The following is a 24,730-nucleotide window of genomic DNA, read 5'->3' as shown; positions in this document are numbered from 1 at the left end:
ACAAATTAAAACATTTGTGCTTCACATCCAGGCGCGAAGCGTCGGCCCCGGCGTTGGGCTGAGTCTAGGCGCGGAGCGCCTAGTAGGTTTTGAACGTCAAGATCAACTCCTTTGGGAAAAACAAGCTTCTCAAATTTTACGATTCGCTTCACAAGGGTGCGAGTGCTCATGAAAAGCTTTTTTTCTCGACTCATTAAATGCGTTGAAAAAGATTATTGGTCCGAAGGTTTTTGAATCGACAGCAACGAGCCCAATTTATTTACTCGTTTCACTACAGCTCGTTCAATTGAAGGCCTGTAAACTGCAACTTTGTTTGTGACCGCGTTCACTAAAGCAAGGTTGTCCGGGACACAACAAGTTTTGCCACGTAAGCCAACTGTCCTTAATTTGCTGATTCTTTTCCGTAGTTGAAGATTTGGGACATGCAAGAGATCTATCCCCTTCCACCACCACCACCTCCACCAGCACCAGCACCAGCACCTGCACCTCCACCTGCAGTACCATCGCCATCTAAATGCCCTTTCTTTAGACCTCCACGATAATCCGTCCTCGCAAAGCCTGGCGTCAATCTGCCCTAGCCTTTCCATCAATGCCTCCCGCCTTTCACCACTTTCCGCCATGCCTTCCACCTCTTCTTCTTCTTCTTCCTCCTCCTCCTCCACCGATCTTCTCTTGCCACGCCCCGCTTCCACGCATTCCTCGGATACCGCAGGTGCAGAAAGAATCGCAGCAGCTCGGCTAGGTTTCCATGCCGACGGAGGAGGCGCCCCACGTCAGAAGGATGAGCAGCACGAAGTGGATGCATGCCAAGAAGAAGACGAAGAAGAAGGATCGCAAGAAGATGCTCTACGAAATGAACGCCTTTGCAACAAAGAAAGCTCTCTGTGGAATGGAGGTTCGGAAATTCTACCTCCGATTCTCAGGTCATTAATCGGAGCATCAATAAGAGATGCAGAAGCGAGAGTTCATGGCCGTGATTATGGTGGAAACTCCTTATATAACGACACGGAAGCACATGCATACCGCCGTGACTGTGGCACAAGCATTTCTGCCTCATACGATGGTGGAGAAGATACGGGACTAGTCGGAAGAGGAACAGGCATTGGAATAAGGAGCAAGACCTCCAGTAAACCTCGCCTTGTTTGGGATGGATCAGGTTTTCTCCCTCCAACTGTCAAGTCTTTGCTAGGGTTTCCTGAGAGAGACTACCGCAGGCTGGCATCCCACCCTAAGGATGAACTGTGTCAGTTCCGATGCAGCCTGTTTTGGTTCGGATTGGATCAGTCTACCACAGCTCGGATCTCTGTTTCATGGTTTATTGCTATCCTCCTTTCTATTGTGATTCCCATTGCCTATCTCTGCCTGGTCAGTTGCTCATCATGCGACTCTGCTCATCAGCAGCCATTTGACCGTGTGGTGCACACTTCTGAGGCAATACTTGCTGCCATCTCTTTTGCATGCCTCTCTAAGAACCTGCGCAAGTATGGTCTACGGCGGTTCCTGTTTCTTGATCAAATAAATCAAGAATCCTTTGAGGTGCAAAGTGGCTACAACCAGGAACTCCATGTAATGTTCTCTTTCTTCCTACTTCTAGTTAAGAAATTGCACCTCACAGATATAAGATTCATAAAATCAAGATCAATAAGAAGTGAAGTGGAAAATGTGAATCGTAACTACGTATATATTCGAACTGAGAAGAGATTATGTGCTGAACTGATCAGCATAAGACGTTGATGTGATGCTTATGTAGAAAATCCGATGCATAGTTTTCAGGTCTTGATTTGCGTGTCAAATATAAGGCCGAACATCTGAAAGGAAATATAAATTTAGGCTGGCTGTTTTACATTGAACATAGAGGATTAACAATATAGAAAATCCGATGCATAGTTTTCGGGTCTTGATTTGCGTGTCAAATATAAGGCCGAACATTTCAGAGAGAGGAAATATAAATATAGACTGTTTTACATTGCACATAGAGGATTAACAATATTTTCGAAACATGATTATAAACGCATCACGTTCCTCGTCCTAAATACATTAATGTATTCACAAAGTCAAATCATAATTAATTGGAGGTCGTGTGACTTCATAATGGCATCCCGGCCTACGTTTAGTATCCGTACCAATTGACAACCTTCTAAACAGTTGAGTATCGCCATACTGTATTGCAACCAAAGAAGATGTTGTAGTTCTACACCCACACGTGTGTTGTACTTCTGAAGGATGGTTTGGCAAATTTGTGTGATGAATGAATGATAATGTACACAGAAAATTGATAAAATCTTGATGTTCAGCTGGCCTATTTTTCTGCAGAAAGCTTTCCGTCTACTGGAATGTATCATTTTACCAGCTTTTGCAGTGGAGCTGGTCCATCAAGTCTGGTGGTTCACGTATGCTACTGTTAACTTTCCATTCATACAGAGTTCTGCTATGAGGAAGATAGTCATGTGCTTTGCTATCATGGTGTCTTGGTTCTATAAGACAACAGTGTTTCTGCTGCCTTGTATTTTGTTCCGACTGATGTGCTATTTACAAAATCTTCGATTTGAAGGGTACATCAAGATGCTTGAATGCGTACCAGAGGTGTCAGTTATTTTGAGAGAGTATATGCGTTTGAGACAGCAGCTGAACATCATCAGTCATCGACATCGCATGTTTATTGTGCTCTCACTTGTCACAGTAACTGCAAGTCAGTTTATGTTTCTACTCATGATAACTGCCACTGCAGGATCAGTAAACTTTTTCAGAGCAGGCAACCTGGGGGTAATATTCATTTTTCTTTTTAAAAAATTCTGCTTTGCTTGTTGAACTTTACATATTCAAGTCTTTGGAGTTTTACCAGAATAGTGCAATACAATTCCAGCTAGAATCTTCTCAATTCTTATCAAGGTGTGTCGATGTGAAGTTAAATCAGAGATTTTCTGCATGTTGATGTGAAGTTAAATCAGAGATTTTCTGCTCCATTGCATTCATAGCTCATAAGGGCAGATAGGTAACTAGAAGCTGAACCTAGGATATTTCATATTTCATATAGGTTTGACTGTATTCAGTCCAGACCTTCACTGTGTCATTGCTAGAGGGTTTCTGAGAAACACAACCATGGAGCAAGAAGAGACTCGGGCCATTGTTCATGATTTTTCTATGCAATGGCAAACATAACTTTAATACCAAGATTTAATAACCACTCAATTGCAGAATGTGTGACACAAACACCTTCTATTTCAATGATACAAATTATAATCACCACAAATGGTTCATCAATCTCCTCTACAGGACAATGGTCCTTTTTAGCTTCATGGAAGCTGATAGCTCTTGTGGGTTATCCTTACCTGGACCTTTTTCAGGCAGCCATCAAGTTCAGGTTTTCCCTACAGATCTTATATGTGAAGTATTTCTGTAATTTTGGCATAGTGACTGGTTTTACCTCATGGCAGTAGCACAATTAGAGGCATGACACTGGCAAACACAAAGTAGTTGACCAAGCATTAATTATGAGAAGTTGCCAAATCTGATATTGCTGTGCTCTAGATTGGGAATAAAAAATAAAAGCATTCCATGTTCTGGTGTGGTCACTCCCTTACCCATTGCTCCCTTACGAAGGACACATTTGACCTTGTAGCTTTTTTCTCATGTTAACACCCTCTTTGGAGTGTGCTACTACAGTATCTTAGAGATTGTACTTTCATTCACTTATTCTTACATTAGTGGATGTGACATTCTAGCACTTTCTTCTCTCTTGCTGTTCACTATTCACTAGATATGTGTGTGCATGTGCATGTGTGCAGTTGAGTATAACAATTGTATCAAAGCCATAATTTCCCCCTTGCTACTCAGCTCGTGATCCGCTACCACCACAGCCACCTTTGAGCTTTGAGATTGCCTACTATTCTCCACACTTGTTGCTCCACGCATGCCAGTTGTTGCATGTCTTATGTTGAAGTTGTGCAGCCCATTTGCTTGGAAGGCACCTGCTTGGAATAGGTAGACTTGCCACGTTTGGAGCCAAACTTGATAGTCTCTCGACAATCAGTTCATAGCCACATGATTTGATGTAGCCTTGACAGTTGGTTCATAGTTGCTTGATTGGATGTAGTCAAATATCTCTTGTTGTGATGCCGTCCAACACAATTTGATCAAATTTCATTAGATAAATTTGGGGCTTTTGTGAAATTTGTCTAAATCCATTGATATTGAGGCTCAATTTGTCATCTTGCGTGAGATATGAGAATTTCTTTGATTTTTTGACATTCAAACCCATCACCAATTTTCAAGCCATAAAATTGTAAGTTTTTGAGTTTCCTTTTGTTTTTCTTTTATGCTTCACCTCCATTTGTACTTTGAATAGTAGCTGGTTAAAAGTACAACTATTTACAATAAAAAATGGTTGCTCAAAATGACTTGTTCAACATCTTTGGCAATGATAACAAGTTGGATGGGACGAACTATCCTATGCATTGATTGTGAGAGGCAGATATGATGGTAAGAGTGGTAATGATTGTTGTGGTAGAGACTCATAGAGCTCTTAGCCTTGTGGGCAGTCTCACAGTAAGTCACGTGGTTGTAAAGTCTATCTTACATGCTATTATTGTCGGAAGCAGGGTTATATTCGGTTGTAGTGCCATAAGACGCATGATGATAAGTGCAAAGAGAAAGGCAAGGGCAAAGTGTGATGATCACACCATTATTCGTAGTAAGTCTAGCGTGAAAATTGAGGAGATAAATACCTTGGAGTTTGAGTTTGACGATGATTATATCTTTTATTATCAGTTGGTTGATACCTTCTCCATTTTTTCTCAGTCTACTACTTGATTTGGGGGCTTCTTTCCATGTTACCCCGCATATGGATTGGTTTCATCCTATTGCAGTATGATAGGTTCTGTGAGACTAGGAAATGACTTTGCATTGGATATTATTGGTATTGGTAATATTAGATTGCAATTTGTTGTAGGCAGCACTTTTGTTTTACATGATGTATGCCATGTTCCAACTTTGACCAAAAGCTTACTCTTTACTGGATAGTTGGGTGATGTAGGATATCATATATCTTTTGGTGATTCCACATGGAAGATTACCGTGGGGATTTTGTCTTTGTTGGAGGTGATAAGGCTGGTAGCATCTATCCCTTGCTTGTATGTGGATATATTGACCATGTTTTGGTTGTGGTTGACATATCACATGTATCTTTGGCATCATCGCCTTGGGTACAAGTCCTTAAAAGGAATGAAAATGCTTTCTCATTTGAAGTATCTTTCACCCTTTGATTACAAATGTTTTGATTCATGTGATCATTGTCTTTATAGCAGGCAGACACGCAGTTCTCATAAAAAGCCAGACATTATGCGCATGAGTGAGCCTTTGACTCTTATTCATTTTGATATATATCGTCCCATGCCCTATTTGTCACTAGGTGGTGCAAAGTATTTTGTGACTTTCATTGGTGAATATTCACATAAGATTTGGGCATATCCTATAAAACAAAAATTGGATGTACTGGCTGCCTTTAAGCATTGGCTTGCTCTTGTTGAGAATCAATATGGGTATAGGCTAAAAATCTTAAGGTCAGATAATGGGGGTGAATATGTGTCTAAAGCATTTGAGTAGTTTTGCAATGAGCGGGGTATTAAGCATCAGTTAACCACCGTTTACATCCACCCCCAGAATGGTGTTGCAGAGCGTATGAATAGGACGATTCAAGGGAGTCCGCTTAGCTAGATAGACTCACTATAGCATTTTTGGGCTGATGTAGTTACTATTGTTGTATACTTGATAAACAAATCTCCATGCATTGCTATTTTTGCCATGTTTCCAATGACAAACATAATAAACGAGATCCTAAATCAGTGAAATGCATCTTTCTTGGTTATGGGGATGCAGATGAGACAAGCTACCGCCTATGGGATCCATATGCTAGGAAAGTCATCTGTAGCCATGATGTTTTTTTCCATGAGAAGAAGATGCATAAGTAACCTGAGCAGGTAGTTGAGATATGTAGGGTGATATTTCACGAGCAGCCTTTTGTTGTCATAAAACTAGCTACATAGTCTGTAGTTGATGTTCCAGTGGCCCATGATTATGTTATTGGACATGATGACATGTCCCATGGCTTGTTAGGTCTACTAGAGATAGACGTCAATTTGATTGGTTTGAGCCCTCCATAGACTATGTTATGGTGATAGACTTTGGTGAGCTTTTACTTGTGAGGAGGCCATGCATAAAGGTGATAGTCACCCTTGGGGAAGAGCTATGTAGTCAGAGTATGACTCGTTGCAAAAAAACCATACATGGAATTTGGTTCTTTTGCCCTAATGGAAAATATGCATTGTTGTTTAAGTGAGTGTACAAGTTCTTTTGCCCTAATGGAAAACATGCATTGTCGTGTGAGTGAGTGTACAAGTTGAAGAGTATCTTTGGACGCCCCAAGCCAACATATAAGGCCAGATTGGTTGCTAAGTGTTAGAAAATGATAGTCAGCTATGGAGGAGGGAAAAGAGAGACAATGAGAGTGTGCTAAAGCAAAAGAGAAGAGTGTACTTATTGAATTGAAAGAATAATAATGAAAGGTACAAGATAGGTCTAAAATAAACCTAGCTCTAACTCAACTAGAGTTAACTGACTCTAACTCTAACTCTAACTCTAACTCTAAGAGTAGTGACATAACTTATAACTATAGTTTTGTTCACACTAAGAACTAAAAAAGAACTAAAGACAAAAACATTGGGCATTGCCCATAGAATTGGCAAATTCTAACACCCCCCTATAGTGCTAATGTGGTAAAGTACAAGAATGATCAATCACCAAAGGATAGCAAGTTTAATGACTTGCGAAAAGCCTCAAACTTCTCATGAGCCTTGGTGAAAATATTTGTAACATTTTTTTGTGTAGGAACATACATCAAGCCAATCTCTCTTACATAGCATCTCTCTCTAACATAATGGTAATGCATCTCAATATATTTCGTGTGAGCATGAAATATAGGATTTTGTGCCACTGCAATAGTAGTTTGACTGTCAAAAAGAATGTGTGTAGGACTCTCCAATGGTAAATGTAGATCAGCCAACAATTTGCACAACCATATATATTCCTCTGTTGCCATGAAGGTTGCTATGTACTCAGCCTCACAGGATGAGGTAGCAATTGTAGAATGTTTCTTGCTTAGCTATGAAATGCATGAATGGCCCAGTAAGAAAGAGTATCCACTAGTAGACTGTCTAGTGTTTGCATCACCAGCCCAATCTGAATCACTAAAAGCCTATAATTGCAATTCTTTTCCCTTGGAAAATAATAATACATGTAACTGACTATCTTGCAAGTATCTGAAGATCCACTTAACAGCTTGCCAATGTATAGTCCGTAAGCTATGTATATATCTACTCACCTAAGATATTGCATATTGAATGTTAGGACGTGTGTTGCAAAGATAAATAAGATAGCCAACAGCTTGGTTGTGAATTGCAACATTAGACATTTCTTCATCATCATGCATAGACAACTTTAAGCTTGGCTCCATAGGAGTGCACATAGCTTTGCAATCTTGCATGTTAAACCTATGTAATAGCTTATCCACATACTGTGACTGTGACATGATGATACCATGCTGATTTTGGGTGAACTGAATTTCCAAATAATAGTGTAGATAGCCCATATCTGACATAGCAAATGCATATTTTAATTCAGCCTTGAAATCTGCAATTTTTGCTTCTAAAGGTCAGTGAGCAACATGTCATCTACATAAAGAATGATAATCAGCAAGTTCGCCCTTCATTCTTAATGTACAGAGTGGGAGCAGTTGGGCTGTTTTTGAACCTTTGCTGGCCATATATGCATCAATTCTAGAGTATCGTGCACGAGAAGCTTGTTTGAGACCATAAGGAGCTTTGTTTGGCTTGAATACCATGTGCTCTCTCCCCTTAGTCAACCACAAACCTTGGAGGTTGTGACACATAAACATCCTCGGTAGGCATGATCTATTGCAACTCCAAGGAGGCATGGTGATACTGAGAGGTTTTGGATGTGAGATATCAGCGTTGGTGGATTAAGTATATAGTCTATTATGTTGGCACCATGTTGATGAGGATAACATGTAAAGGCACTGGATAGGGATATCTAGCCAGGCCATTAAGGATAGCCAACTTGTGTGTTATGCTAACCTCTACAAAGTATCTCCCATATTATGTGACTTCCCTCATATCTTGAGATGTCCTCTTCAGCTATATATCCTAGTTCTATAGCACCTCTTCAGATGCATTGAAGAAAGTCACTTGGTGGGAGGCTATTGTAGCATTAAAGTCTCCTAGTAATATAACATCTCCCTCCTTTGAGAACTCCCAAATATCCTCATCCAAAGGCACATCTTTTGATTGCCCCTTGGATGGGGTGTATTTGTCACTGTCCCACATACCATTTAAGAAGGTTGACTTAATATTCAATTGGTACGTTGGCTATCCTTTATGGTTGGCTAAGGCAAGAACTCTCCAAATAGTAGCTATGCAGGTTGTAGGGGCTAAGGTATCATTGAAGTCCACACCGCGTCATTGTGCAAAACCTTTGGCAACCAATTGTGCCTTGGATTTATCTAGTGTACCATCATTGAGGTACTTGGTTTTAAGAACCCACTTTAACTCCAATTACCTTCTCATGAATGGGATGAGGCACAAGGTGCCAAGTGCCATTCTGCTCAATACCCTCTAGCTTCTACTCCATGGCTTTCTACCAATGGTTAGACTAAAAAGCCTCTCCAACAAATAATGCTGGTCTTGATCCTACATAACACAGGTCATCAATTTGTAATTATCTTGAATTTATTTGGTTTCTTCAAGATTGTCGGAGGCCATCTTGTGGTTGCCACTCCTCGAAAAGACCTTCCATTCTTGCATGACAGAATGTAACCAACAGGGAGAAGCCAATATTCCCCTTGTCACCATGCCTTTTGAATTCTTTGGAACATCCACCAATAGGGCAGCAGGTGGGGAACCATTCTCCTCATTAGTAGAGGAGCCTCAATATCCACAGGCTCCATAGATACTAGCTTATTGTCACTAGAATCTCCAATGGCAGGATGCGCCTCACCCCCTTCTATAGTAAGAAAATCAACAAATTGAACATGTCGACTCATGTAAACATATTAGGAGGTTGCCCTTGTGATTGAGAAGTGTAGTCGATGAACACTTCTTGAAATTTGGCTCGAATTTGTCACATTCCTTTCTTGGAATGAAGACATAAGCATCACGTCCGAAAACCTTGAAATAAGACACATCATGCTTTAGTCCAAAAAAAAGCCTCAAAAGGAGTTACAAGGTAATGATTGGGGTGGTGATTGGTTCAAGATATGGATGGTAGTATCAACTACTTTGGCCCATAAATACTATGGTGTTTCTCAATGCTCCATCATGGTCTGGTCCATCTCGATCACACTTCTATTTTTCCACACCAAAATTCCATTTTCCTGAGGAGTGTTGGTGTTGGAAAACTCTTGGATGAATCCCTTGTTCCACAAAGAAATGAGCCATCTTGTTGGAGATAAATTCTTCACCTTTGTCAGATCTCACTATCTTAACTTTCACCTAGAATGTTTCTTTTCAAAGATACGCCAAAGTTGGAAATAAGAGAAAGCTTTTGACTTTAACTCAAAAAAATATGTCCAAGTCATCAATAATGATCATAAAATAAAGACTCTCCTTAAGGGATGCATTGCTCATAGGTCGACACAAATTAGTGGAAACGAGCTACATGGGCTTAGTAGCTTGTCAAGAAGCCGTGTTGGGAATCAAATCATGCTATTGTTTGCCTTGGGAATGCAAGATGCACAAGGGGATGGCTCACCCCAATATGTAGCAAACCATGAACTAGTTGGTCACAAGCAACTCTCCAAAGATACTCATAGTTGAGGTGCCCGAACTGAGCATGCAAGAACTTGGTTTGTGACTATGAAGAAAGAAACAAAGATAAAGGGTTGCAAAACTTCTCATTTTATAGACACCATCTTCCTTGTGCCCTTGGCACAATATTTGTCTAGTCTTACCATCAAGAACCTAAAGAAATTTACATCAAACTTAATGGTGAGGCTAAGCCCACATATTTTTCTCACTAAAAGAAGGTGGTAGCCTAAGCTGGGTATGTAGAGAATCTCCAAAGTATGGACACCACCATGCGCATTCCAAATAAGCTGCATATCACTTGTGCCCGTCACCAATCAAAACATGCCCATGTGTCAAATGCACGTGGGCAACATCATCAGTAGTAGTTATATGGTAGGAAACACCATTGTCTATGATCCACTCATGAGTTTGAGGAGCCATCAACGCCATATCTGATGCGTTTTGTGTAGAAGACACAATAAACTTCTAGCTAAAGGAATGCGGATGCACAAGTTGACACGCAAAAAGTGCTTTGAACTTTCTCTGCATTTTATGAACCTGGTGTCATACTTTTCTTTATAGGTAGAATCTTGGTGATCCCTTAAATCAATCGGTGGTTGGCTTCTATTCTCAGGTGTAATTGTGTCAACAAGGTTTTTGTGGGCTCAAGGGGTTTCTATGAGGTCATGGTCACATCGGCTATAAATAGAGATGATCTTCTAGGCAGGCCGCACCTCGTTTTTGCTAGGTAGTTGGTGCATGTGGTACCATGGAGACCTATGGATGATTTTCAAAATCTACTCAAACAGGAATGTTCGGTATGGGTTGAAGTAGAAAGCTGCCTTGTGAGTTATTGGTGTTTGTTAAGGGATGCAATGGGAGCAATTGGTACTGTATTGGTGTCTCCTAGTATGAGGGCAGGCAATAAGAATTGTTTATGCATGCTATGGGACACCTCGAGGAAAAGGCCCCATTGGTTGTGCCTTAATTGCACTAGCATGCATCCAATATGGTTTAAGCTTATTGGGGCACCTTTGCAAGTCAATATTTCACTCGTTGCAAGCTTGGTTATTTCATGGCCAACTTTTTGGACAAAAAGGATGTTCTACTGTTACTTCTAATGGGGATACTGAAATGATGGTGGAGGCACTGTTCATTGGGGAATGGCCTTCGTAAAAGGATGTGGTCAAGCAATAGCAACCAGTGCTTTCTTTTGACTCAGATGATTCGGGATGGGGGGTTGTTCAGTGTAGAAAGGGTAAGAAGGTTGAAATTTAGCAATCAATGGGTTCATCATTAGGCACTCAAGATGCCTTTTGTACATACGTGTGTAGAAAAGATAAATCTTTTGAGCTGCCATGTACAATTGTCATGGACCCATCCAATTAAATGCAGGCTGTGCAGCCAAGATCGCAGGTTGAGCACCCTCAAGAGCACCCCAAGGATCCCCTTGCACGCCTTGCTTTTGATCCTAAAGGCAAGGTGATCAGTGTTGAGCTAAAACACGCTTTTCAGCTGATTAGCATTCTTAAACAGTCCCAAAACACACTTAATTAATGAAAAAACCTTAAAAAGGGGAGCGGTCCGAGAGAGTTTAAGTGGTCCCCCAAAAAACCCTAATTCTTTGGGACACCCTTCAACATCTATAAATAGACAGGCTGCTCCCATTCAGCCTCATTCCCGTTTGTGTAGGTTTCACACCCATGAGTGCAGATTTCAGCCATCAGTCTACCTCTACATGACTATCCAGCCTTCGAGACTGCTGCCACCTCTCCATCAGCCCTTGCAGTGCCTCAGCGCCTTCCTCTAGGTTGTCGCCCATTGTTTTGTGCCTTCCTCCAGGCTGTGTTTGGCATCTTCCAGCCATCGCAAACATCTTCATCACCTTCTGCAGATGTCGCCTTTGTCTCCAACAGCCTTTGGTGTCAGCATTTTGCAGATTCCTCTCTCTTCACAGTTCGACTGGTGGTCACAGACTTTGGATCCGTCTTCGGTGGATGTCACTATATGACACACTGCTCTGTCCTAGAGTATCTGTACACTCTTACATTCATTTGTAGTATTCATTCACTTTAGAGTTGTGTTCTTCTCTCCCTTCTTCTGTTTGTGTTTGAGTTTTGAGTTTTGCATTTAGGGTTTGAGTTTTGCTTTTTGTGTTTGTGTCTGTCTCTTTGTGTTTTTTTCGTGGTTGTACACTCTGTGTTTCCTCAATGCAAACCCTAGCAGTTTTCTTCACAATCACCTCGTGGGGTTGTACATATCCTCATTTGCTTGGGACAGATGGAGACAATCCTATCCTTGCGAAATCTGCTTGTATGGGATAGAATGGTTTTGCAGTTTTGATAGATTTTTTGGATAAAGGAATTTTGGAGGCTTAAGTTTAGAAAGTACAAGCGAGACATGGGAAGCCTCACCCATGAATTCCTTGATTTCACATATGCGGATTGCCACTTGAATGTTTGTGGGATTTGTTCTCGTAGTAAACAACATGAAATATAGTGTATTTTGCTTGAGAACAGTGGGATGGTTTGTATCCTGTTAAGAGCAAAAGCCATGATGATGCTGGTCATGTTTTGTCTTGTCATGGATTCTGTCTTTCTCATACCGCTTGCAAGGCTAAACACTATTTAGGCATCCTCATGGTTGTACATGAGAAACTCCTGTGAGAGTGCGCTGCGGAAGAGGGAATACGAACATGGAGGGAGAGAGAGAGAAAGCAGAAAATAAGGAAGAGAAATCTGCACTGACTGAAATGAATGCTGAATACAAATGGGAAGGTGGAAGGAGACTGATTAGTCCTTGCATGCAGCCCACAGCGTCAGTGAGGGCACCAGATCAGGCTGATGAAGATCGCAGCACCACCATGGGGGAGGAGTGTCGGAATCTGCAAGAAGACAAGTGATCAAGTGGGGAGGGGGGCTGCCTATAAATAGGCAAAAGGACAAACCCTAACCCTAACCCTAAAATGGGCGCAAACCCTAAAAATGCCCTAAAATGGGCGCCCCACATCAATGACCAAAAAAGTGGCCGGGCAGCCAGTGGCTGCCCACTAAAAGAGGCCAAAAAGAAATACACATCCTATGACAGCCAGTCGAGAGTGACTAGCCTCCCCCATCATAACACATGACAGACATGTAAGAGCTCCTAATGTCCTCGTCTGACTCAGACTGAGGCTGATAGGCAGGAGATGACAAGGCATGACAAACATGACTGCTAACACCCCCTCTCAGATCTTGGATGTGACTGAAGGCTGAAGAAGAAATAGATCCTGGGGTGGCAAGAGGAATGCCAATGTCGATGAAGTCCGTCGATGTAGACTGCTGCTGAAGGAGCTTCTCACGATCCTGGGAATCCCCGTCTAAAACACTAGGGGCCAGGGAATCCACAGCCGCATCACCGAGATCGTCCCCCGCTAAAAGGGATGGGGTTTACGAGGGAACCACCGGAGGAGAAGGTGGGGGATGGGAAGGAACCTGTGGAATAGAAGATGCACAAGCGGGAACGGGTGTAGCAATAGACTGCCGCGGAGGACCCTGCATCAAAGAAGGGGAATGGAGCCTGTAAAGCCCGCTCTCCTGCCAACCTGTAGATAAGACAGCTCCTGTAAAAGAATCCTCGATAACAACGGCATGCTCGGTGAAGATCACTCGTGTGCCAAGCCTCGTAAAGCCATAAATTGAGAGGAGGGGAAGGCCCAAATCCAGAACATGTAGGGCCTGTGAAAAGGAGCTCGAAGGTCGGTCGTTAAACAAAGGCAATGTGCCAACACCACTAATAGGCACCGATAAAATGTCACCAACAGTGACAGAATCCTTTGATGGACAGAGATCCTGTAACAAATCACCTCGGGGAGTCATATGACTCAAAGACCACTGTCCACTAACCAAGGCTGCGCAGAAGACATTGCAGCCACGGAAGAAGGATCCTCCTCCAAAGTATGGATATGAAGGAACACTGACTCATGGGTAACAGCTGGTGTAGAGGTAGAAGAAGACTCCGATGTAGATCCACCCTTCGCTCCCGGACGAAGGTGAGGGTACTTCTTCCAGCATTTCTCCTCGGGATGTGTCCCTTTCCCACAGTGTGGGCACTTCGGTCTCTTTGAATCTGAGTCAAAGCGTGAAGAATTGTCCTTCTTCTTAGCCTTTGACTTCTTCTTCTTCTGTCCTCCCGAACCTGCAACAAAGGCTCTAGTGGAGTCAGATCCACTAGCACTGACCTCTCTGAGTCGCTCGTCATGCTCCAAGACAAGCGGGGATAGCTCCTCCCATAGAAGCTGGGTACGGGTCCTCAAAGTAAGAAGGCTGGTGTAGAAGACATCAAACCGAGGCGATGGCAGCTGAGTCAAGAGAATCATAGCCATGTCTTCAGAAGATATCGTCCGACCAAGGGATGCAAGCTTATCCCTCATATCCTGTAATCTGTTGATGTGGTCCTTCATGGAAGGACTATCATCAATAGCGAGCATCCGCAACTTCTTATCGAGAGATATCCGGTGGGCAAACGTCTTCAGTTGATAGAGAAACGCGAGCTTTCTCCACACGTCTGTTGCAGTCTTCAACTTGTGAACATGAACAAGGACAGAATCCTGCAAACTCAGAAAGAGGAAAGATCTGGCTCTAGAATTGAGCCGATCCCATAAGGCTGCACGATCCATAGATGTCCCATCTGCGGGATCCACCGTAGGCCGGGGAATAGGAACAGAAACAAGCTCCCAAAGATCGAAGGATTCCAAGATACACTCCACCTTGCAGGACCATAGAGAAAAGTTGGAGCCATCCAACCGGTCCTCTTTGGGCAGCTAAGGAAGTACGGGTTTCTGTACAGGGGGTACCAAAGGCTGCATCTTCGGCCCACTGGAAGGGGCTCGCCGAGATACATGAATAGAAGGGGGACGGGAAAGAGGAATAGACTCCGGACGACAGTCCTCATGATAGAAATCACGCCTCCGTTCAGATGAGTGTCGAGACAAAAGCTCGTCATCTGAGTCATCAAAACCCGTAAATTGATGAGAAGACATCTTCCAATCTGCAAAACACTTGATGAGATTAGGCAGCCGGTGGATGCTTTTGCAGATCTCTTGAGTAAGTTGCCCTTGAGATTCAATCCTTCCTTTTTAAGTTATGTTGTTTTCAAGGGCTACATGTCCCAACTTTTGGAGAGGTTTTCATGCGATTTTTCACTGCAAGGATCGGAGTCCTTTGACAAACTGATTTCAAATGTCCAAAAGGTGTCAAGACAATACATACAGGATCTATCATGCTTCACTTAATAGGCGCTATTGCCCCACTTGCTACATGACTTTTTTCTAATCTCATTAGTATCTTGATTGGGCGAACTTATTCAAGGCTTTTAGTTGCGGTCTTACCAACAAGCTAAGGTAAGGAATCTGATTGATGGTCTTCAAGACAGTTCTTGTTAGACTCATGAATTCACTTGGGCCTTGCATGCATCCTCAGTGCAGGAAAATGTAGAAGCTCACATGGTCACAGATCCCCGATCAATTGTAAGTATGTGTAGGGATTACTTTGCAAACTTGTTGGGTTTGTGATAGATATCTTCTTTGTGAGTTGGCAAGCCCATGCCCTTTTGTGCTTTGGTTAGAGTTTAGGTTTCCCATGACATGTGAGACTTCCTAGAAGTTGATATTTGTGAGGGTGAAGTTATGGATGTCTTGTTGCATTTTCCAAATGATAAAAGCCTAAGCTAGGATTCTATCACCAATGAATTCTTTGGCACCTATGCATATCTTTTGGCAAAACCTTTTGGCTACTGTGTGCCAACAGGTTTGGGCAACGGGCAACATGCCTTTATCATGGAAAAAAGGGTTGATTAAGTTGATTCCCAAAGTCCCCTCTCCGTCCAAACTTACCATTGGAGATCGATTTCATTGATGGGCTCTATGTATAAGATCTTCGCAAGGATTTGGCAAACCATTTGCATAAACACTTGCTCGATCTTGTTCATCCTCACCAATATGGATTTATTAAGGGTAGAAACATTCTTCATAATATCCTGAATGCACAGATGGCCATAGACTATGTGCGGCACATGCAGCATGAGGTGGTTTTGGTGCAACTGGACTTGGAAAAGGCCTTTGACTTCTTGGAATGGACTTTTGTTGCAGGTCTCATGGAAGTTACGGGTTTTGGACCTCGCATGTCAAGGTTGATCTACACCATCAATATGGGTGCCACCTCCTATGTTATGCTAAATGGTGGAGTCAGTGAGTCTTTTTCCCATGTGCGATCGATTTGACAAGGCTGTCCTCTCAGTCCACTCTTCTTTGCACTTGCTACTCACCCTATTCTTTCCACGCTATTGCATCTTGTGGATACAGGGCAGTTAGTTGGCCTTTCTCTACCTTTGCAGCGACAATTCGTTGACCAGGTATTGGCTGATGATACTTTCATGGTTCTCAAAGCGGATGCTTCAATCTTCAGTCAGCCTTGGATGTATGGAAATTATTTGGGCATGTGTCGGGCCTGCGAATCAACACTACCAAATCTTCCCTTATTGATTGCATGGCCTCCAATTTGCTACATTTAGGGTGGTAGGTTAAGGTTGTCCAACATTGCGACATTGTAAGCTTACCCCTTGGGGGTTGATGTGTAGCCGAAAGTCTTGTTGAAATGGATATCTTGGAAATTGGAAGCCAAGTTTGTCTATTGGAAATCTCAAGCTTGGCCATTCCACGTGCGTCTCTAAGTAGCATAGATCATTATGCTTCCCATGCTCACCTAATTCTTGCCATTGCTGCCTTGGACCAATGTTGCCTTGAAGGATCTTGGCCGCCACTTCCAATTGGAGGTATGCGTGGTTTGCGGCTACCGCCAGTGGGCGTGGTGAGATGCTGAAGGCCTGTATGTTCGGGATTAGGACAGGGCTCTAACAGGTAGTCCATTGTGCTGCCTCCTCCCGAGCCTCTAGATGCATGCTTATGTGAAAAGCATGTGAGTGCATTGGACCTAGGCCATCTGGCCAGGCCGTTAAGGATGGCTAGTCAGTGTGCCCCTCCTAGTGCTAGTAAATAGTCTCCATACTCTGTGCACTTAGCTGTGTCCTGTGATGTTCGGTTGATCCCCAACTCCTCTGGTGCCAGCTCTCAGTACATGTGGTCTTCGCTCTCAAAGAAGGGAACTTGGCTTTGTGCTGTGCGGGCGTTGAAGTCCCTTGTCAGCAGGATGTCTCCTATGCTTGAGTAGTGCATGATATCCTCATATAGGGGTAGGTATGGGGACAACCCTCCTAGTGTCGCATACGGGGAATTTTCCGGGGCGAAGTAGCATATTGCGACATATATATCTTGGGGGCGGTTTGTATGTATCCTAATCCACATGAAATGGGCTTCATCGTCCCTCTTCATGACCTGTACGATGTGCTGTAGGTCCTCCCTATAGAGCAGTCGTGAGGGCACATGATTTTGGATGAGAAACTGATTTTTTTGTGATTTTGTTTAGTTATTGGACTTTGTCAATCTAGTATCTATTCTTGTCTTGAGATTTGAATATTATATGACTTTAGTCTCATTTATGAGTTATTTATGATATATTATGATTCATTCTTGATTTTGATAATTTGTCAATTTGTTTTGAAATGAGAATCATGATGTTGCAACTTGACTCAGTCCATATTATAGATAGGCTATTTACATTTTAATTTCAGTTTTCTTTGTATGATATATATGAATCATAATGTTTGAGTTCTAAACCATAGTATGGCTTGTTCAAAGACTAACTTTGACATAAGTGACAAGTCAATAATGAATCATGGATATGTAACATATCATGTATTTTTCTCAATTGACTCTATTATCACTCAAGCTCGAGTAGCCATTCTTTGTTTAACAGAGAGTTCCATAGAGGTTTAGAACCTCTTTCCCCAATCAAAACTATTAAAAATCCCTATATAAAAAAACCCACGTTTCTTATTTTACCCCCTCTTGAAAGAAACTTACAAAACACGTTTCTGACGTTTCATTTCTAAACATTTCTGACGTTTCTGGCTGCTATGGGGATATTCGAAAGGCCAGATGTCCATTGATCTTGAGCGGGGTGAGAGCCTTTTAGTATGTGCCACCTTGGCAGAGCTCAAGTAATCCATCATCCACTCCCTCAAAGGCTGGCTAAAGTAGCTTTAAGGGAACTCTTGTTATCATGGGAGCTTCAGTAAAAGTTCCTTCACACTTGGGGTTGTTACAGCCTATTTTTCACCTTATGGGATGGCAAACCCCAATGGTATAACACTCCACCATGGCTTCTTTTTTGTCCCTCCCGAAACTACCATGAGAGCTTTGTATATATGTGATTTGATTTACACTTTAAGGCCAGCTCATACTCGTTTTTCTATCGACCAATGTGATTAGGTAGATATTTTTTCAGGAAAAATGAGGAAACACAATGAATAAGAAAATGTACAAACAAGAACCAATGGTCATGACCGAAATAGACCTAGACATAGTATCTCAAGGAAAAGAATCCCAATAGGGTTGTTATTGATGAGGAATTGTTAATAATGTGATCTGATTTTGACTGGCAAAAGTGGAGAAGTCATAGCAGAAGCTAAGACTTGTTAAAGTTGAGTTTTACATCAAGGATCATTGGGACTTCTGTGTCAACCTTGTAGATCAAGGTTGTGAGAGCACCGAATGTATCTAGTTGATGCAAAGATAGAGATGGTCTGGCTGTGCTATCAACTAATATATTAGATTGTAAACTGTGAAAGTTCACCTTCATCATCTATGGGATATTTTGGGATTGAGATGCATGATGTCATCATGTATTGTTTGATGGTGGGAAGTCTTAAATATGTTACTAAATGCTAGTTGGGCAATCTACCAAGTGGCTATGGATATGGCCTTGGTAGTGAAGTCATCAGTTCGAGCAATAGAAACAATCTCCAAATGTTTTATGTAGCACATGGGTTAAGTACAAAGGAGAGTATTAGTTGCACATGAAGTAGCATGTTGCAAAGCTAATTCTTGAGTTGGGATTTTATTTGGTTATGCCAACCAAATTACATTTAATAGCATAAACACTATTTTGGTTGGCTAGTATTTGAGTTTACAATGCTAGACCAAAGTATAGTGAGCTATTTAAATTTGAGGGGTGTGACTTCAAGCTCATAGTAGTAGTTAACTTGTTGGTAGTCGATTAAGCTCATCATGTCAATAAATTAGGTCATCTTGTGAGAGTGTGCAATGGAAGAACACAAAAACCGAGAGAGAAGGGAAGAGAGAGACTGAAATTTAAGCAGAGAATGGAAGAAGAAATCTGCACTGAGCTTGAAAGAACGCTGAATACAAAGCGGAATGATCAGTCTTTGCACGTAGCCCAAAGTGCTAGTGAGGGCATCAGATCAGTCTGATGATAGAGAAAGCACCGGATGATGGAGGTAAATCACTGGATGATGGAGAGTGCTGAAAATCTGTAAAACAGAATGGCTGCCACTGTGGGGGGGCTGCTAGAAATAGCAGTAGCAGCCTAAAATTGACTGTCTGCTGCCAATATATGCCAAAAATATGACCAACCAGCATCTGGCAGTTGCATTTGATGCCAGCTGGCCTACAAAAAACTGATTGCCATCCCATAAGCAGAGTGCTCTAGTGTGAATGCATTCTCCGGCAGTCAAATAGAAACACTAAGGCAGATCACTAAATAGCCAGTGTGACACACCAAAACTGACCGAGAACTGTAATATGCTGAAATGTACACTAATGAAAGGAGCTGCCACCTCTGTCAAAACACATGAGATGACCGATATATAAAATGTTAGAGCTCCTAATATCCCCATGTCACTCAAACTAAGGCTCATGTAGGAGATGAGTGTGCATGACGTAAATTATTGCGAACACCCCTCTCAGATCCTGGATGTGCTTGAAGGCCAAAGAAGATGGAATGGATCCAAGGGTGGTAGGAGTGTCAAAGTTGGTCAATGTAGTTGGTAGACGAAGAAATTCCTTACGATCATGGGAACCCCCCCTCTAGAACACAAATGGCTAGGAAATTCATAGCTGCATGAGTGATATTGTCCCCCTTTGAAAGGGATGGGGGGTTACGAGAGAACCACTAGAGGAGATGGTGGGGAATGGGATGAAACGTGTAGGATAAGTGGTGCACAATCAAGAATGGGTGTGGAAATGGAAAACTATCTTAGAGGAACTTGCTCAAAGGACGGGAAATGTAGCTCCCTCTTGTGCTAACCTATCGCAAGAACAACTCCTATAGAAGAATCCTCAATGAAGATAGCTTGCTCGGTGGAGACAACTTGGGTATCGAGTCTAGTAAGGCCATGAACTAAAAGGAGTGGAAAGCTAAATCTGGAACATGTAGAACTTTCGAGACGGAGCACAAAGGATGGTTAGCCAACAACAGCAAAATGCCAACACCTCTAACAAGCACTAAAGATATGTAACCAACAGTGACTATACCCTTTGATGTAGGGAGATTCTAGAATCAATGTCCTAAAGGAATCATATGACTCGAAGCACCATTGTCAATGAGCCAAGGCCTCTCTGAAGATGAGATAGTTAAAGAAGAAGGCTCCTTCATTTCATGGATATGAAGGGACATAGACTCATAAAAGTAACAATTGAAACAGAGGTAGAGGAAGGCTCACATGATGTAGCTCCATCCTTCACTCTTGGACGAAGATGAGACTGTTTCTTCCAATGCTTCTTAGGATGGATGCCCGTACCACAATGTGGGCATTTAGGCTTTCCCTTTGAAGAATTGTTAAGGAGTTTGAAGAAGTCTCGAAGTGCTTAACCTGCTTTTTCTTGATCTTTTCCTTCTTGTTGCTCCCTCTTGAACCTACAATAAAAGCTCTTGTGGATAAGGGCCCATTGGCTACAATCTTCTTGAGTTGCTCTTAGTGTTCCAAAACAAGTGGGGGTAGTTCGTCCTACAAAATGATGTCCCGAACACTGGAGGTGAGTAAGCTGGTATAGAAGACATCATAATTCGGAGAGATGGTTAATGAGAATCATCACCATATCTTTGGATGATGTTGTCTTGCCTAGGGATGCCATTGCCATGCGTAAGTCCTATGCAAGGTCTTAAGTAAGTTCCTTTTCTCATCCCTTGTAACTATGAGCTAAATACAGTGATCCACTGAGCCAAGATGATCAGTCATGGCGGGCCTACATTTATTAGAGGTGCCGCCTTTCAAAAATCCTACACTATGAAATCCTCAATCTGGATGGACACATCCTGTAGTTGCTCTCAAGTGGTACGTTTCAGTTTTGGCCTTCCTCTTAAGCCTAAACTCAATCTGCTGCTCCATGTCCGATAGTTTGATTATGATGCCACTCAATAAAGAGAGCCTGGAGTAAGATCTCCAATTTGCTACCATCATCCCGGCTAATTGTGGGATGACCAATCTTCAATGCTTGCACATGCACAAGATCATGATGCCCAAAGGAAGAGGATGGCCAACATTTCTGTCTTTTAGTGTTGACTCCTTTGGTAGAGTAAGCTTTGACCATAGAACAAAAACTTGTTTCACAAAAAATGTACTTGATTAGGAACTTCATAAACTTGGTAAATAACATATCTATATACTCATCTTGCTTTCATCAAAAGGACTCCTATTTCCTTACTCTGGTGCAATTTCTAATCACTTGGGAACACTCTCATAGAATGGTCGATTTCCTTCTCAGTCCTAGTGCTCACTTTGTTGGTTTTTGAGTATGTAACCCAGACCATTTGAAGGCTCAAAGACTTTTGAGACCTTCAATTGTCCATGCAACAGATATGACATTGTCCACCTCTTTCATCTTAGTGCCAACGAGCTTCCTGCCCTGCTTTAGATTAGTGAATTTTTTGATCATTGTCACTTGCTATCTCTCTTCAATGTTGTGTTATTCCCATCAGATATCCACATGTGACATATCCAACAGATATACGTGTCTCTCTGCTTGATGGTTGCCTTGAAGTGTGCCTGGCTGAAACACAGATATCCAACTGGATTACTGCTAGATATGTCAAACTAGTGCAGTGCTGCTGCTCTGACACACCACAAGAAGAGGGCTAGACGTACCTGCTGCTTACGATGAGGATGATGGCAGGGAATGGTGCATTTTTATAGTCAAGTATTTCATGGTGAAGGAGAGATGAATTTAGCAAGGATGCCATTTAACACCATTATATAGCAATAATAGTAGTCGGTGATGGTAGACACAGTCCACCTTTGTGTTCCATCTCAGCCAAAGTTTCTCATATAAATCGCATTTAGTGTCCATCCATAATGCCTTTATCAGATTTGTTTAAGCAGGCCCATAGATGTTTAGCTTCAGAGCATCTACAAGCTTGTTCCGTTTTTTATTTTCAGGATGACAGGCACCTTCCTTCAGTATCAAAGGACTTAAAAGATATATTGAGTTTGCCAACAACTAGTTTTTCTTTTAAATATCCTCTAGATCTTAACTTTTCTTGAGGTCAGGAGCATAGCCCAGCTTGTTAAAGCTTGATACTTTGGGCAATGTGTGTGTGAGTTTGAGTCTAACTAGAATTTAATGACTGCTTATAGGTGCTTATGTTAACGTCCAGCTGAATTTGGCCAAAGCATGTTTTTCTCTTGTAGTTCAGCCTTTAACACTGCCGTGTTGGGGTGCTTTTTTTCACTGATTATGAATTTTTTTCATTTAAGGAGGTTTTTGGGTTTTTTTTGTCCAGTTTATTTGACCAGTTAAAGCCATGAATTGCAGGTGTGTTCAGTTGTCCAGCTGATTGGATTTGCTATTTGTTTGCATGGAGCAGCTAGGATAACTCATAGGGCACAGAGGATAGTTTCTATTGTCAGCCAATGGCATGCGATGTCAACGTGTCAGACTTACTCTACCACTATGCTTGATGATGAACGAAATAATCCTGCAATGCAATGGGTGGATGCAGAACAGCTACTCGCTGCAGAGTCTGACAAAGACTTGAGTTCAGCTCTCAATATGTATTCGACTTTCAGTGGAAAAATAAAAAACGACCTTGCTTCATTCCAGATGCGACAGGCTTTTGGTTAGTTTACATTAATATGATTCTCATTGAAATTCTGGAAACAGACTTTATCTGTCAGGTCTTTCATTAGTTTCAACTTTGATAGTCTTTTCAGTTCATTACAAATGCAGTGCAGGCTATATGCAAACAAAGTACCAGCTTACCTGGTTGTTTAGTCCGTGATTGGATAAAAGCTTACAAGGCACAGTACTAACAAAGGCACACATTAGCCAACCCTTAAAAGTTTCAATCTGCACAATCATATTCATTCTAACCGCTTGTCTCCTGCTATTCACAGTATCGCATATACAGTTTGATCAAGCTGGCATATCATTATACGGATACATACTGGACCGAAGTTTTGTTTATGCATTGGCTAGTGTGGAGCTATCTTTCATACTTTTTATCTTAGGGTTGACAATTGCAATAGATTGATCAAATTTGATGCAAAGTCATGCTATATACAGTGAAATCAAAGCAATATCTCTAAGCAGATTACAAACTAAAAAATTACAAAAGAAAAGAAATCAAATACAAAGTTATGCAGGTTGTCCTTAATCTACAAGTCTATATGCTGATTGAGAATAAAAGTCACAGTAAGATTAAAGGGAGAAGTTTGAAATTTCAAGGTTGCAGTAAGCTCTTTCTCCTTTATTTCTAAGGATGCAATGTTTTTTTGTGGATTGCAGTCACGTACGTACAACACAGCTCTGCTGGCATCACCATTTTTGGATTTCTTTTAGACCGGATTCATCTCCAAATGGTTTTTATGATTGAATTGAGTTTGGTTCTATGGGTGCTCGGGAAAACTGTTGGCATCTCCTTGAGTTGAGCACAATTTTTTGGATTCTCCAGAAAACTATGGCCACCTCCGTGAATTAAGCTTGGTTTCATGGGTGATATGAAAAACTGTGGGCATCACTTTGAGTTAAAGTTGGCTTTGTGAGTGCTTTGGCGCCATCTACTCAAGCTGACAAGAGTATATTATTTCAGTGTCAAAATCTGTATAGTTGTATTTAATCCAGAGAACTTTCCACTCTAAATTTTTTTGTACATGTCTCAATTATGAGCACCAGAACTGTGCTCTTACAGCTGCAACATTTTGTTTATTTCCTGGTATGGGTATAAAAATTACAATGATTGATTTTTTGTTATGCTTGCTTGTTTCTAAATCAGTACTTTTCTGACACATCATAAATGAGGTGCAAAACACTGCTTACATGACAGAGGTCACAGTTCTCCTTAAATTTCATCATCAATACCATATTATGACACATTATTGTCTGCATTACCAAATATTGACCGAGTAAGTTGTCAAGCCACCAGGCACATCCTTAATATTTATTTTCTGGCCAGTTGCATTTGGCAGATAAACAGCCACACCCAGACAACTGCAGAGATACTTTTGCCTATCTGTTGCATGCTTTTTCTTCCATGATGGGTAATTTATTTTATATCAAATCACCTTAGGCGTACAAAAGTTAGATGACATGAAAGATACAAAAGTCACTGCAAAGAAGTAGAAGATATTGCTGTATGCCAAGGAATATGCCAAGGAGCTAAATCCTCCCTAGAGAATTAAAGACCCTTCAGTCAGGTAATGTGTCCCTAGACGAACGTAGCTAAGGCATACAAAAGGTAGATGACATGAAAGATACAAAAGTCATGGCAAAGAAGCAGAAGATATTGTTGTATGCCAAGGAATATGCCAAGGAGCTAAATCGTCCCTAGAGAATTGAAGACCCTTGAGTCAGGTAATGTGTCCCTAGATGAACTTAGCGGAGTGAAAGACCAAAGCATTCTTGGGGATCCAATTATGCCAGTAGCCCTAAAATTTGAAAAAATGGAACAAGTCCTTCATATATGGCTGCATTGGGATGGGGTATT

General features: G+C 41.7%; 1 protein-coding gene across 2 annotated transcripts; it reads left to right on the top strand.

Annotated features, from left to right (window-relative positions):
* The first annotated feature begins 442 nt into the window (after positions 1-442).
* LOC148014459 (uncharacterized) lies at positions 443-23,960 on the top strand. 2 transcript variants are annotated; one of them, XR_015688608.1, is made up of 5 exons: positions 443-1,566; positions 2,314-2,763; positions 22,561-22,864; positions 23,142-23,390; positions 23,533-23,666. XR_015688608.1 is itself a non-coding variant. In XM_087666443.1 (4 exons), the coding sequence occupies exons 1-4, from the start codon at positions 619-621 to the stop codon at positions 23,673-23,675; spliced, it is 1,845 nt and encodes a 614-aa protein (XP_087522569.1). In that variant the 5' UTR covers positions 443-618; the 3' UTR covers positions 23,676-23,960. The 2 variants fall into 2 exon arrangements, 1 of the variants encoding a protein (XP_087522569.1); XM_087666443.1 differs by lacking the exon at positions 23,142-23,390 and having other exon boundaries at positions 23,533-23,960.
* The last annotated feature ends 770 nt before the right edge of the window (positions 23,961-24,730 follow it).

Source organism: Lygodium microphyllum, chromosome 25 (assembly GCF_053477565.2).
Source record: "Lygodium microphyllum isolate KBCC chromosome 25, Lygodium_microphyllum_v1.1.10, whole genome shotgun sequence".
NCBI lineage: Eukaryota > Viridiplantae > Streptophyta > Polypodiopsida > Schizaeales > Lygodiaceae > Lygodium > Lygodium microphyllum.
The sequence above is the reverse complement of the archived record's forward strand: the minus strand, read 5'-3'. Positions and strand labels throughout refer to the sequence as shown.

What these genes read in the sequence shown, in the direction of transcription:
- LOC148014459 (XM_087666443.1), top strand. Translation starts at nt 619, where the DNA reads ATGCCTTCCACCTCTTCTTCTTCTTCTTCCTCCTCCTCCTCCACCGAT. An exon ending in GCTACAACCAGGAACTCCAT is followed by an intron (nt 1,567 to 2,313) that starts GTAATGTTCTCT and finishes ATTTTTCTGCAG; the next exon opens with AAAGCTTTCCGTCTACTGGA. An exon ending in CCAGATGCGACAGGCTTTTG is followed by an intron (nt 22,865 to 23,532) that starts GTTAGTTTACAT and finishes TGTGGATTGCAG; the next exon opens with TCACGTACGTACAACACAGC.